The sequence below is a fragment of the Porites lutea genome, chromosome 12 (assembly GCF_958299795.1).
Source record: "Porites lutea chromosome 12, jaPorLute2.1, whole genome shotgun sequence".
Classification (NCBI taxonomy): domain Eukaryota; kingdom Metazoa; phylum Cnidaria; class Anthozoa; order Scleractinia; family Poritidae; genus Porites; species Porites lutea.
Window position 1 is genome coordinate 16,636,146 of NC_133212.1, and position 14,038 is coordinate 16,650,183.

Genomic DNA, 14,038 nt, shown 5'->3' on the forward strand with positions numbered 1-14,038 from the left:
TTTAATCTCTTGTAAGCGAATACTTCACACGCGGTCTGATATCTATGTTCGCTCGATATACTTGTGTTACTTAAAGTTTACGGAGAACTTTTAACGGTAACGTCAAACTATACATGTGGATATGTTCGGAACTCTTCTCAGAAGAGATTGCCTGTTGTTCGATTCTAGTAAGTGACAATCCCCGTATCTAGATCAGGGTATAGAAGTATCCAATGACGAATCCTGCATAGGTTAAGGGGAATATCACTCGTGCCCCAATGTCTATCTGGAGACCCAAGTTTGTCGTGGCACTGGAAGCCATCGATGATCGATCCTCCATGGATTGGCTGCTTTCAGTTTCTGATAGTTCTTGAAGAATTAGCTCTGAAGACGTGTTAACTCGCTGGTGGCAAATGAGAGAATCTGTATTCTGTAACCTTGGAGATTTTGGCACTGTGGGGTGAAACTGAGTTCCGTTGGAATGTTCCTTTGAACCGAGGATAGATCCATCTGAGTGGCCCTGAAAACAACCAAAATATGAGATAAAAGAAACATCCCCCTATGTAAGGTAATTAAAATTCTTGGAACGGGAAAATGTTTCTTTGTGGAATTCGGGAACCTAGCTCCAGTTGATCAAAAGGTGGATAAAGTGCTATCCAGGGGATAAATCACTATCTAACGGATATTGCAATTGGTTTCCCTAATACGTTTCCACTGGACAGTGATTTATTCAGTGGATGGCTTTATCTAACGTTTGAACAACCAGGACCTGGTCTTTGGAATCAGCAATACAGCTCACCAACAGGAGTTCTTAATATTTTTGACGGCCGCCAGGCTATCCGTCTCTGGTGTTAGAAGACTGATTTGGATGTGGATGTTGTCATGAGCGTTTTAACAAAAATGATTAGAGAACTTTTCTATTACAGGGCTAACCCTTCTGTACAAACAGTTTTGATAGAAAAAAATTAAAAGCAACAAAAGGGACAGCGGATAAGCTATAGATAGGTAACAAAACCCTAGTGATAATCAGAGAAAATGAGATTATTTATTAATTTTGATTATGTACAATTTCCCTGAACCAGATCGAGAAGTCATTCACTTCGTCATTAATTTTGTGTTCTTTGCCATTCAGAACTTGAATTAAGTAGAGGCTGCAAGCACGTGATCTCTAGTACTATATCAATACTATACTCAGCAATTTACAGCTATATCCTTTATATTAAACAGGAACCTCATACCTTGTCGCCTTTCTCCTCTCTTTCTTTGGCCTGCTTATTCCGTTCAATAGACAAATAGCTTGCCTTAAACGCCAGTGCCGATTCTAGAAGAGCCATGAAGATGAACCCGAAAGAGACAACGACATAAAGCTCAGCCGCCTTCATGTAACTGACCTTAGGCATCCCTTGGTTGCTAAACTGAAGCAGGAATATTTCTGTCAAAACTGTTGTTATGCCCAGTCCCGCTCGGTCACCGATAGCTGTTACATCCATCCAAAACTGGATCCAAGAAGCTATGGTACATACTGTGCAAGGAAAATAAAACTCCATGATGTAATACTGAAGGCGACGTCTGATTTGAAATTCGGCGATAGCTGCTGTGTGGGTTCCTAGAAATTTACAGAAATAATTGGAGTTAGCTTAAGTTCCACGTCGCGACTATTACAGTATTTCAGAGATCTACTGTTGTTTTTTCTTAAGAAGGAATATTTTTTAGCCTTACCATAAAATTCAATGAAGACTGAACAAATTATTTGTTTGTAATGCGCAAGGAGACTAATATGAAAATGCTCAATTTTGGCCTCACGACAGTCTTGAATTTTGGAATCCACACTGAAAGGAAGCAAGAAAATGTACCTGAGGTACCTGTAATAAAGGAGGTGGCCTCCAATCTGAGAATTTCTTTCACAACGTAGAATTCCGTCATATCCTTTTCTGTTAACGAAACTTTTGACCATCGATACATGACCTGGTTGTCATCATAACTGTCTGAGATAGGAGACACACGCAATAATTACGATAATATATAGGTTTAGCCAAGCCCAAAAGCGAATCTCTCGTTGGATCGTTTGAGAAAAGTCTTTCTGCATTAATTCAACATTTACCATTGTGGGATTGTAAGTTCGCTAATAGACCTCATTCACGATACCCGCCATCTTTGCTCGTGCTAAAGGACTGATGGGATAAAAGCAATGTCACGTGTTTTCTCAAGGGGGCAAACAAGCTATAATTTTGCCAGTGCAAGAAATCGCGATCGATTCTGTTTTTTTTCTAGACAACGGAAAATGAAGAACTTTTCACATTTACGTATAATACTTTCAAACAATGCCCCTCAGAATATAATTTGACCAATACAGTTAATTAAAGTGCAAGTGACAAACAGGCAGATGGGTGATGGAGGACCATAAGGCAGGCAGCCTTCTCTTAATTGTTAATATATAAACTATATATAGTTTTTTTGTGGACTTTGTCTTTCTTTTTCTTTTTATTTCTTTTTTAAAAACGATAACGTTACCTGTAATGAATTGTAAATATAACGTATTGTAATTGTTTGTGTGTGCGAAATAAAAAAATAAAAAAATAAATAATAATAATAATAATGGCATATATATTTTTAGTGGAAGTGATCATTGTTGCTAATATGGATACGGAGTAGCGACCGAAGATGTCCTCACAGCAAACGATAGTCAAGTAAATCTTGTCGAAACTGGAACTGTTCAATTTGCATAACCATTAACTCGTCATTTGGTTTTGATAGAATAAACAAAATCAGCTGCGATTTGTTTGCCCCCTGATATATCACGTGATATTGCTTTAAATACTCCCTTCGATCCTAAAGCGCGTGCAAAGATGGTGGGTATCGTGAATAACGTTAACCAGGAGCACTCGGATGGATTACTCTTCGTCTCGTCCTACATTTTTGTCTTTTTTTTTCTGGGGAGGAGGGGTGGTGGGGATTTCCACTGGCACTGTTTTGGGTTATTAAGTCGAAAATGACACTCCGTTCGAGTTGTAGTAGTACCTTTCCACTCTTTCAGGGCTTCAAACCGAAAAAAAACTGATGGGAGACTAATTGACACACAACTGATTTGTGGTACATGTCTCAAACTTTGGTGTTGAAAATTAATGGTAACTACGTCCTCAAAGCAAAATTCTGATACCTTTCAGACTTTTATTTTGGAAATTATCCGACCAGCAACCCCCTCCACGCCCCTTTTTATCAGGGACTGTTAACCCCGCCGGGAAAGTTGAATCCAGAGTTCTAACCTACGACTTTGGCATTGGGTGCATGCTTTATCAATAGAGGGCAAAGCCTGTTTATTACTTATTTAACGTTCATAATTATGTATATAAAGGTGCAAATGAAAAACACCGCAATAACTTCATTAAGAAACGCCTCATATAGAAATAGGTTTTACGATCAAAAAGAAGTTTACTCCCCCTCCCAGCTATTTTTTGCCAGAAAGGCAAAATGAATATTATTCATATAGTTATGAGTAAACCAATGAACACACAAGCAGCGAATTGGATCCTCAAGGTCTGGACATCCATGGGGTAGCTATGGAATTCCATATGGCTTGAAAGTGTTCCTTTAATCCTAAAAAAAATAAGTTAATTGATTAATAAGATGTTATCGCCTATCATGCAGAACACCAAGGTTAAATAAATAAATAAATAACGATTTACAGGTAGCACACACATGATCCACCTATTGAAGATTCTTCCTCTACTTGATTCCTGGTCGAATTAAAATTTGAAAATGTTGGTTTTTGAGGAGAGGGGGAAAACATGAGTATCCGGAGAGATAAACCTCTCGGAGCAGAGTCAATCCACATATGGCGTCGACGCCGGGATTTGAATCCGAGCCACACTGGTGCGAGGCGTATGGTTTCACCACTGCCCCACCCTGGGTCCCTCGAGGAGTTGCTGATCGAAGTGAAAAAAAAGAAGGTTTTGCAAAAAGTGAGACTAAATGTGGCCTCCAGTTGTAACAAACAGCAGCGCCGTGTTCAGATTATCTGAACCACATACTCTTCAAAGGCTCCTCAGCCTCGTTTGATAGCCAACTCAATCAATCAAACTTACCACTCAGACATGAAAATTGTACCGTCCCCAAAAAGGTAAATGGTTCTTGTCTTGTCGTCTACTTCATGTTTTCTAGAGTTTTCAATCATTGTGTCAGGATACCAAACCTTGGCCAGCGTGTTACCTTTTAGGCGGACAAACCATGAGGCGTTGCCATAAGCAAGTCTTGGATCCTTCCAGTTTTCTTTAAGCACGACCTCAACCTTGTATTCCTTTAACGAAAAAGTTAATACACAGAAAGGTGCGACAAGTCGTTAAAAGAACTTTGACATGATTTTAACAATAAGTATTTTGTGGCGTCTAAAAACTATCGAACTTTCATTTGCGCCACTCTCCGGTTAAGCGAAATTCGCAAACATTCAAATTTTCTCACTCAAAGCCCTGGGTCCGGTTGCTTGAAGCCTGGTAAGCGCTAACCGTCGGTTAAGAGGTATCAAAATGTATAGGTTTCCATGGTATTTAACGCTGGTTAGCACTAACCATGCTTCGAGCAACCCGGGCCTGGCCTATAATTATGGCGGAGCTCCACGTGCGCGAGCGGAGCCTCATAGCTAAGAAAATTTGGTAATCTATCCATCCGAGAAAATTTGGTTATGACGTCAGCGTACGACCTTCCGTCCTTACAGACAGGGGAAAGGGAGTTAGGAGTCACCGCCGAATCGAGGGAGGTGCCTGAAATGCAAAATTTCCCCTCAAAACGACTGATCTTTCATCTGAGCCCGCGAGATGGCCATGTGATATTTGTCAGCGCAAACCTCATTTTGACAGCAGTCAATTCATCTACATACGGGTGGCTTATATAACTGACAGGCTAGTGTCAATTTCTGCAAGATCTTATGTGACACTTGACATGGGCTTACAAGAAGGATAGCCTTCTTTTACGATGGAGCCTTAATTTATCATAAATTTTAAAGTAGATCCTTTGTATGTCGACGATGTAATTTCCATTTTCTTATTCTTATATTTTGATTCTTATCAATTTTAACTAAGAGTTTATAGATCTTTTTATCAATTCGCTCAAGTTTGTTTGGTAATAATGTTAGGTTGTTATGATACTCCTTTTGTAGTATAAATAGATCTATTGTTCAGGGCTCCTACTGACAATAGAGTTGGCCTTGACCCTGACAGGATTTTCCTGAATAAATAAATAAAAGTGTTTATCTAATCTTAAATGTCCGGACTTCTTCCCGGAAGAGACCTCCTGTTTGTTGATTCTCGTAAGCGAGCATTAAATCTTCCTATTTTAGTTGGTCGCTACGAGGTTTTAAAGTGTATTCTGAATTCAATTTAGAATTGTTGAAGGGAATCTTTTACAAGAGTTTGTTTGGCTTTTCTACCACACGAACAATTTGGATAGTTGACATAGAAGATTAACATGAAGTACAAACTTTTATTAAATTTCCTTTCGATTGCCTCAACATTTCCTTACGCGAAACAGTCCCTTTGGATTGCTATCTCATGTGCCTTGTCAGGAACTTTACTTATATTGTGGGTGGCTCCTCCTAAAACGTTCTACAATTAGTATAAGATTCTGGAGCCGAAGCCAATTGTGGAAATGAAAACATTTTGGGCATCTTACTGATGATAAAAGTTACGACTAATCGGTAGATTCTGTATTTCCAGCAAAAACAATTTGCCATCTGTCTGGTTCGAATTGAAAAGCTTGAGGAATTCATTTGGCAGACCCTGATAATGACGTCTGTTGTTTTAGGCTTAATTTTTTAATACATCAATTTTTTGTTTTGTTTTTTCTTTTACAGCTTATAACACACTCCTGTCCAAAATGGCCAATATCAGGCGTGGCATCTACTTTAGGGATCGACCACTTAACTTTTGATGGGGGGGGGGGGGGGGGGGGGGAAGGGTGGTATGGGTGATTTGGTTCGGGTAAGAATTTTTTCCCCCGCCTCGATCTGGAGACAGGTTTTTTCCCCCTGCATCTAACGGTGTAAGACTTTTTTCCAGCGTTATACGCCACGAGAGATAATTTTTTTCAGTGCAAGATAATGTTTACCCTGGTATTTCCTTGCAAGACTGATTTTTTTCCCCTTGAAATCGGTCTGGAGGAAAAAATCCACGTTAAATAAAGTATCTTATCTTCTCTTCCCATAATTTTGAATTACCAGGTTATCCTCCCGCGATCTTGAGTGATCAAGTGCAGAAACAACTTCCTTACCATTTGTTCTTCCTTGATGTCGTGAAAAGAGTCGATAACTGCATACAAAGTCACATTAACTGGGTTTTCTAAAAGAGAAAGTAAAAAACTTGGAGAAGTTAAAAGCACTGCTATCGTAAGGGATTAAACTTATAAGTGAAGTTCTCGTCGGGATTATTTAAGGTGCCTACAACGTAAAAACATTTCTTTATTTAAAGCATTGCCAGATAAAAACTCAAGCGGAGCTCCGTTGTACCTCGTGCTAGGGGAAATTATCCACCCTTCCGCTCTTTTTCTTTCCACTACTTATTTATTCTATCATTTTCGTAAAATATCACTTTTACCTCTGTAGTAAGGTCTGACGCGCTTGTCGTACCCTTTAAATAAGTTTTCAAGTATATATGTTTTGTTTGGTGCTTCAATTCTTCCGTTGAAAAGTTCCTCATGAGTATCTTTTAACCTACAATATGCAAAGAAGACAGAATTGAACTCTAGATTCGAAGATAAAGGCATTTCAAGCAGCGTAGGCGCTTTCTAGCCACCATCTCGAAAAAAAGCACTAAAAGAAAAAGCCAAGAAAAAATATATAATGCGTTGTTTCGGGAGCCCATCACTAGCTGTTTGTAACTTGAAGAATGAGATCACCCACCCCTCCACCTCCCAACCCCCGTTTTCATAGAAGCACTTTTGCTCCTTGTAAATCGGTCCTAAAGGTAGATTTCCCCTGCTGCGTCCTTTTTAAATGTGTACGCGTGTAAATTTAATGGATCGAATTATGAAAGGTCGCGCGCAAACGTAAAAGTTGAACCTCGCTTAATTTTTACATTTATGCGTGACGCTTTATACGTTGCCTCTATCTTATTTACGCGCATATACGGACTTAAAAATTACATCACCGGGGGAATCCACCCTTAGTTTAGTAGACTTGTGGCATTTCACTTCCCTGTGGGATTAGAAGTATCGAATCAAATTTGAATTACTGCGGTTCCTCATTTTATCCGGCATTCTTTTTAAGAACTCCACCCCTTTTAGCCCGTTAGCAATGGGCTCTGTTGTCCTGATCCAATGTACGTATCTAGCTTCATTTCATTTTTAGTTTTGTTTTGTCTTTTGAAAATTAAAAATAATGAACTGTTCCTCATTTTTCAAGTTCTTTTATTTTAAGTATTCGTTTTAACAGGGTCTCAGTGGGGTTAACCGTCAGCAGTCGAAAAAGGTTATTTTTTGCCGTCAACCGTCAATAGTGAAGATTAATTTTAATTGTCAAAAAGTTTCAAGGTATTTCGACTATTTCAAATCTGACTATTGCAGCTGATTTTCACTTTTCGACTTCTTATTCCAAGAGAATCTCTACGCAACTGGAAAGTGAAGGAAGCTCCCATACCTTACCTCTTGTTTATACCTGAAAATATTGTGAAATTTCATAAGTGAAAGACCAAGACAACAACCAAACCACAACATTTAATATAAAGTTATACAGAAGTTAAGGAAATTCAGTAGTACACAAGGAAATTCAGTAATTTTAATTTTAAGTGGACAAAGACCTTGAAACAGAATAATTTGAACAATCTGGCATTCTTGTTTACATTTTTCAAATGCTAAAGACGTGGCTATCTGTGATAACGCCAAAAACACATTTCTCATGGTAGTCTGAGAAAACGAATGTCAAATTTGAGAAAATAAATATCAAATTAAACAAGACACAGTTAAATTCTGAAAGTTTAATGTGTAAGATGTAATTTTGTGAAATTTGACATTCATTGTCTCGGGCTCCCAAGAGAAATTTTTTTTCGTGTTATTACAGATAACTAATCCATCTTTAGCCCTTGAAAATTGTAAAAAAGAATGCAATATGCTTTAAATTACAATGGTAAAAGGTTTTTGTCCACTGAACGTTAAAATTACTCAATTTCCTGATGGGTTCCGTCTTAATATTACTGTAACTGTTGGACTATTAAAAATAACTGTCAAACGTCAAAACCGGTCTGAATTGAATTTAACCGCGGTTAACCCTCAAAAGTAGAAAAAATTAAACGTCAACCGTCAAAGCTACCACCCCATTGACACCCTCTTTTAAAAGCTACACCCACTTAGCCCATTAGCAAATGGTTTCTCTTACTCGCACTTATTAGCCAATACACTTACTTTCCTTCCATTTTTCATTTTGTGTTGTGTTTTGTACATTGCAAACAATGAAGAGTATTTGGGATGGAAAAAGTGTAATTGCAATGAGTAATGGGAACGACAGACAAGTTATGAAGACGCTAGAATTAGCATAAAAATGGTTCTAAAGAGAACTAGAATTTCGTTCCGAAGCCCTGAATCGGCTCCAAGAAATAAAATTTAAAGGCTTAATACTTCATAAAAACCGTATACGAGAGTATCATTAAGAGGGCTGTTTTTCTCAATATTTTGGGGATATTCTAAGTAACTTTGTTTTATTGTTTGTTTGATTGTGCTCTTTTGTACTATAAAATTGGCAACTGAAAATTCACATCTTGATGGCTTGATTTTCTTTGCACATTAAGATAAATTGGAAAGCAGTGAAGTTCAAGCTTTTTTATAAGTTCACTGTGATAAAATACGTTTATGAATACTTTCGTACTTTCGCACTTTCGTTGTCAAAGAAAGGTCTAGTTCAGACGCTAAACATTTTCATGAGCCGAACCTAATTAATACATTAAATTAAGTTCATATGAAAGTTCGTCTTCTGAATCAATTGTCAAGGGTAGGCGAGACAATTTGGAACGGCTCAGCCGTTCATTCGAATTCCGCCTTACCCGGCCGGGAATTTCGACTTTGGAGCGACTTTGGAACGGCTTCAACTAAGGCGCCGAACTTTTTAAGTGCCAAAACTAACGCGAAAATCATTATAACGTATTTTGCGAGCAGTTTGACTCAGTGAGAGGTTTAGTTCGGCTGGAATTAAGATCGACGTCTGTATCAATTTCGCCGGTCTAAATAATTTGGGTTGGCCGCAATTCAAATTAGTTCGGCTCATGAAAAGTTCAGGTCTGAACCGGGCCAAAACCTTATGTCTGGAATGGTGAGGGAAAGTTCAAGTTAACGATTAACAAGTCAAAGTAAATTCTAGAAGCAATGATCGGTACGTTTTGGCGTATTCAGCACCCCAGGTTCTTCAAGTTAACCAAAATATATCCGTTTCAGAATTATATTTACTTCCTGTCATCGAAACGTCGTGTTAGAAAATGGCGATGAAAATTTTACGCATAAGTGAAGTCAAAGCCTTAAAACAACTACTCTGTTAATTTTATGCATCTTTCAAGATATTTAGGACATATTAGGAAAACAGCATTCCGGCTTTCTAAGTCTGCCTTTATGAATCTGTCCCAGAATCATATTCATTTTCACCCGTCCATGTCTTATTTAGCTTTCTTGAATTTGCTGAGTATTTGCTTACTTATTTAACAACATTTCACCCAAAATTAGCCGACAATTTCGTGGAGTTTAGTAACAAACTGTTCAGTGTTATTGGTGTGACTTCCTGTTGTTTGGTGCAATTCGAAAAGCGAGAGCTATCATATCAAGGATATTTCAATGCGCTCCTGCGGATAAGTAAATTGATATCTTAGTTCTAAATTTCGCTCTGAGTTTTCAAAGACATATTGTCTGGCATATCAATAGTTGTATCTTCCAGCTTCATGCATAACAGGAAATTGTATAGCAAATCTCTACAATCGACTTTGCCAGATCTACCACGGACAAACACACTCGTCTTCTGATAATGGAAAATCGTCACTTGTTGTAGTTAGCTTGAATAAGTTAAATTTCAAGGATCAAGGATGCCCTAATGGCCCTGGTATAAACAATCTTAAAGGAAAGAAAAAAATCTTAAATTGGCCTTAACAATTATGAATAGCAGACATAACATTAAAACTTTTCGAAAAAGTGGTAGGCAGTTAATAACCTTGGGGATTTGCATTTTTAAATGTCTTATCTAAGTAAGATGCCTTTTGGACAAATTTAGTTAAATGAGATGCTAGAAGTCAACAAGCTGGATTCACTAAGAAAAACATCTGTATCAAATCTTACCCCTGATTGTCGCTTACTTTCTCTCCAACAACACCCAAAACTACATTTAACATAAAGCATATAAAAAAGGCGGCGAAGATTCCAGATGGCATAGTTCTCGCAGAAAAGATGTTCCAGCTCGTAAAATCTCGAGGTTATTCTCCGAATACCCACTGAAGCCGGATCAAGTCATAGAAGTCGTCGACGACCTACGCCAAACTGCTTATGTTTCATAACAGTTTAACTCGTGGCATTTTAACCTTGTGTCTGGGCCAATGGCCTGATAGTTTCAAATCTGAATTATTAATGCAATTGAGATTTAGCATGTTCTGAACTAGAATAAATCTCGCCAGTGTGGCGTGTTGTAATAAAAGAGGTAATAGCTTTCCATCGTTTCTAAATGTAAACTGTTGATTATTGTGGTGAATAATAGCGTTAACAACCGTACGTTATGACGATTATGACTGACCATGATTCTGTTGGTATTAAGGAACAGCTACCATTTCAAATTTATTGTGAGTACTTTGCGTATTACAGAACATGAAATAAACAAGCCAAAAAGCGCTTCAATTATACACTTCGATACTCCTTGCAGTTATTTCCCTGCTGATTTCATTAATTGAAAGTAGCAGCTCTCTTAGACAGTCTTAAAAACTATTTTTTTGATTATTTTAATTCTCAAAGATATTTGCATTTTGTTTCACTGTTTTTGAAATACAATTTTGAATTTTATAAATTTTGTGTGATTTGAATTAAACGCTATTCATAATTAATAACACTCAATTGTGATCTCGCCAATATTTGAAGATTTTTTAACCTCTACTGGGGGCGTTCAGTTGTACGGAACAGCAAAGCCGCACGATCTTTATATCAACCAGCGATTTCAATGAACTGATCTCTAAAAAAGTGAATCATTAGCAAAAAAAGATAAAACTGAAGAAACAGCGGAAATGTGATCTTGACCAAAAAGAGAAAAACCTACAAACAAACCAATTTATTTTGTCCATTCATTTCTTCGATTCGAAACACAAACATACATTAGGGGGCTGAAGCTCTGAGGGCCGTGTGTTTTTGGTTTCTTGCATTGTTTTTTATTTCCTTATTCACCAAAAATATAAGCGATTTTTCATGTTATTTGATCTGTTTTAGCCTCCGGTAAGAATCTATTGCTGCTGTCTTCAACTAAACAACTACAATGCAAAAAAAAAAAGGAAAGATAGAGAAAAAAAGAACAATGACAAGCGTAATTTGATTAGCCAATAGTTGAATACAACTAAATGCATTTTAGACTATTAGGGAGGGATGCTGAATACAGAGGAAATCAAAGACAACTAAAGAAACATCCCTCTCGTCAAAAACAAATACACAAACAAAAGCAAAAACAAGTTAATTTCTTTTTTTCTCAAGTGTAGTATAAAAATTGGGCGTTTTGTCAGAGTCAAAGTACCATTCATAATTAATAAGTTATTATTGTTTTTATAGAACGTACGTGCAGTTAATCAAGAAGAATCACGATGAAAGCGTAAAAAAACGCTGATAACGACAAAGCGGAGTCTGGAAACAAGCCTTCAACGGCATCTAAATAATTTCTATTTCTCCGGCCTCCTGTCTATCTTTCATTAGTAAAATCCAACTGGTGGTCTATTGTCAATGCTGCGTTCTGTTTGGTTGAGCTACTACTAGGCTATATGTTATATAGCCCACTAGTAGCGAAAAGCGCCAGCTTTGAAAACCCAAACAATGGCGGCTGAATCGCGTTTTGCTAGCTAAAGTTGTTTTGTAGCGATATTTTTGACCAACTAGTTGGATTTTACTAAAACAATTATTCTCTCGCCCTCATGGCCTCTAAGTCAATAGCCCATGAGGCCGAAGGCCTCATGGGCTATTGACTAAGAGGCCATTCGGGCTTGAGGAATAATTGTTAAATACTGTACCTGGACAGCGCCTGGAATCTGGAATCCACAGCATGAAATTCAGAATCCAAGCCTGTACCAATGGGGTAACAAAATCATGAAGAAATGGAAAATGAATTTTCTTCTGTTACTCCAAAAGACCGTTTTCGTCGACCTCTTGACTCTTAAGGGGTGGACTATATTCCAAGTTCCGCACTGCCAAATACAAGATTCAATGAAATTGCATTCAGTTAGCGTTGGCAATTCGCCATTTGCACGTCACTCATAATAGACCTTGATTGCAACCTCCCCCCACGAGAAAAAGAAAAAAAAGAAGATGTAAGCATTGTCTTCATTTTCCCCTGGGAAGACGTTAATACCTTAAAAATTCCTAAGAAATTGTTTCACTTAAATGCGACTCATGAATCTTGGTGAAAATTCTTGCAGGTATCATGACTCATTGGGTTAAAATCCCAAGGGGGAGGGGTATGTGCCGCCCAATAGGGAGGGGCTTTAAGGATCTCCATCCTTAAATAGGGTATCAGTGTTGCCCTTGTTGGCGTTGTGTACCGAGAAACAAATCATCTGTTAAAACTAAACTTTACCTTAGAGTATTAGGAACTGCGTGTTTCCATTGAACTCTCAGTTTTTGTTTTTCTGTTGGACTGGGTCTTGGTGCTTCCTCACGATCTGCACTCTGCATCCAGCGGACTGCGGAGGACCGATACGTCATATATGATTATCATAGAGTACCGGTAGAGAAGCCTGGAATCTGTTTTCAAATCCAAGATGGCGAACCACACGGTTTCGGACGCCAAACGGTGAAGGGAACCAATCCCCAATATATTGTCCAGGGCGGATAAAGGTTGGGCGGTGAAACGAGCGCGTCCGAGCAAAAAGGTGCGATGCAGTGGACTGGGACTCTGCTTAGAAATGTCGCTTGTTTTCGACTTCAGTCAGGGCTTGCAATGTGGTTTGTCCATTAGACACTGCCGCTGTCACTGAATTATGGCAGCTTGATTTGTTTTCTTGCACTTCTTCCTCGTTCCTTTGTGCTGGTACGCTGTCTCCGAGAGCCAAATGTTGCTATTTTTCGCGGGAGATTTAGTTGGAGTAGACAAACATCTCTTTCAAAGGGTTTCTCTGATTACTTCCATGACTCTACCACTGAATTATATTTTCGTTCTACTACTTGCCAATGTCGATGTTATTCCAAAACAAAAACTGACTAAGTGCCGTCAAAAACACGAAGGAAAATGTCATCCATGGCAAAACTAAAAGACAGCAGATCGTGTGATTCATAACTAGATGACGTGCATTTTATAAATGCGCGCAGCTCGTGCAAGGTGAAATTATGCTAATTTCAATCACCATCATCCTTCTTTTTAATTTTGAAAAAAACATCTCAGACGTCTTCCTGTTTCTTCGAAACTTCAAAATTAGTTTCACCTCAGTTTTTTCTGTTTACCTTGTTTTGTTTTAGAGAGAAAAACGGAGAAAAAACCTTACAACTAACCTCAATAAATTTTGTTTACATGTGGTTGCCGGATTTGCAACGCATTGCGCTAATCGCCATTGCGCGTTGCACCCGAGAAGCAAAGTTTGAAGAAGTACAACGCCACTATATCAATATATATCAATCTAATTTTTTGTTATGTTATATAAAATTAATCCTTCTTTAACATATGTAAAAATTGAGGTTAAGAAGTGTTAAGCTTTTGCAAACGAAACGGCGAAAGACGATTAGGTGATATTTAATGGAAGGAGGAGGTATTCAACACTTTCAAATTAAACTCAAATTTTGGCATTATACGACCAACAAGTTTGACTTACAGGCACACAAACACAAACATATGAAACTGTTTATTGATATTGTTATCAAACAAATTTATCTTTTT

The 14,038-nt window shown here is 38.0% G+C and overlaps 1 protein-coding gene across 2 annotated transcripts; it reads right to left on the reverse strand.

The window, feature by feature from the left end:
* Positions 1-187: 187 nt before the first annotated feature.
* On the reverse strand, positions 188-6,301 carry LOC140922039 (gamma-aminobutyric acid receptor subunit gamma-2-like). Of its 2 annotated transcripts, none has more exons than XM_073372069.1 (6): positions 6,238-6,301; positions 4,062-4,273; positions 3,491-3,573; positions 1,842-1,964; positions 1,218-1,585; positions 188-499 (listed from the first exon to the last, which is right to left on the reverse strand). In XM_073372069.1, exons 1-6 carry the CDS (start codon positions 6,238-6,240, stop codon positions 188-190), a joined length of 1,101 nt encoding a protein of 366 aa, XP_073228170.1. In that variant the 5' UTR covers positions 6,241-6,301. The 2 variants fall into 2 exon arrangements, with proteins under 2 accessions (XP_073228170.1, XP_073228169.1); XM_073372068.1 differs by having other exon boundaries at positions 1,833-1,964.
* Between the last annotated feature and the right edge of the window lie 7,737 nt (positions 6,302-14,038).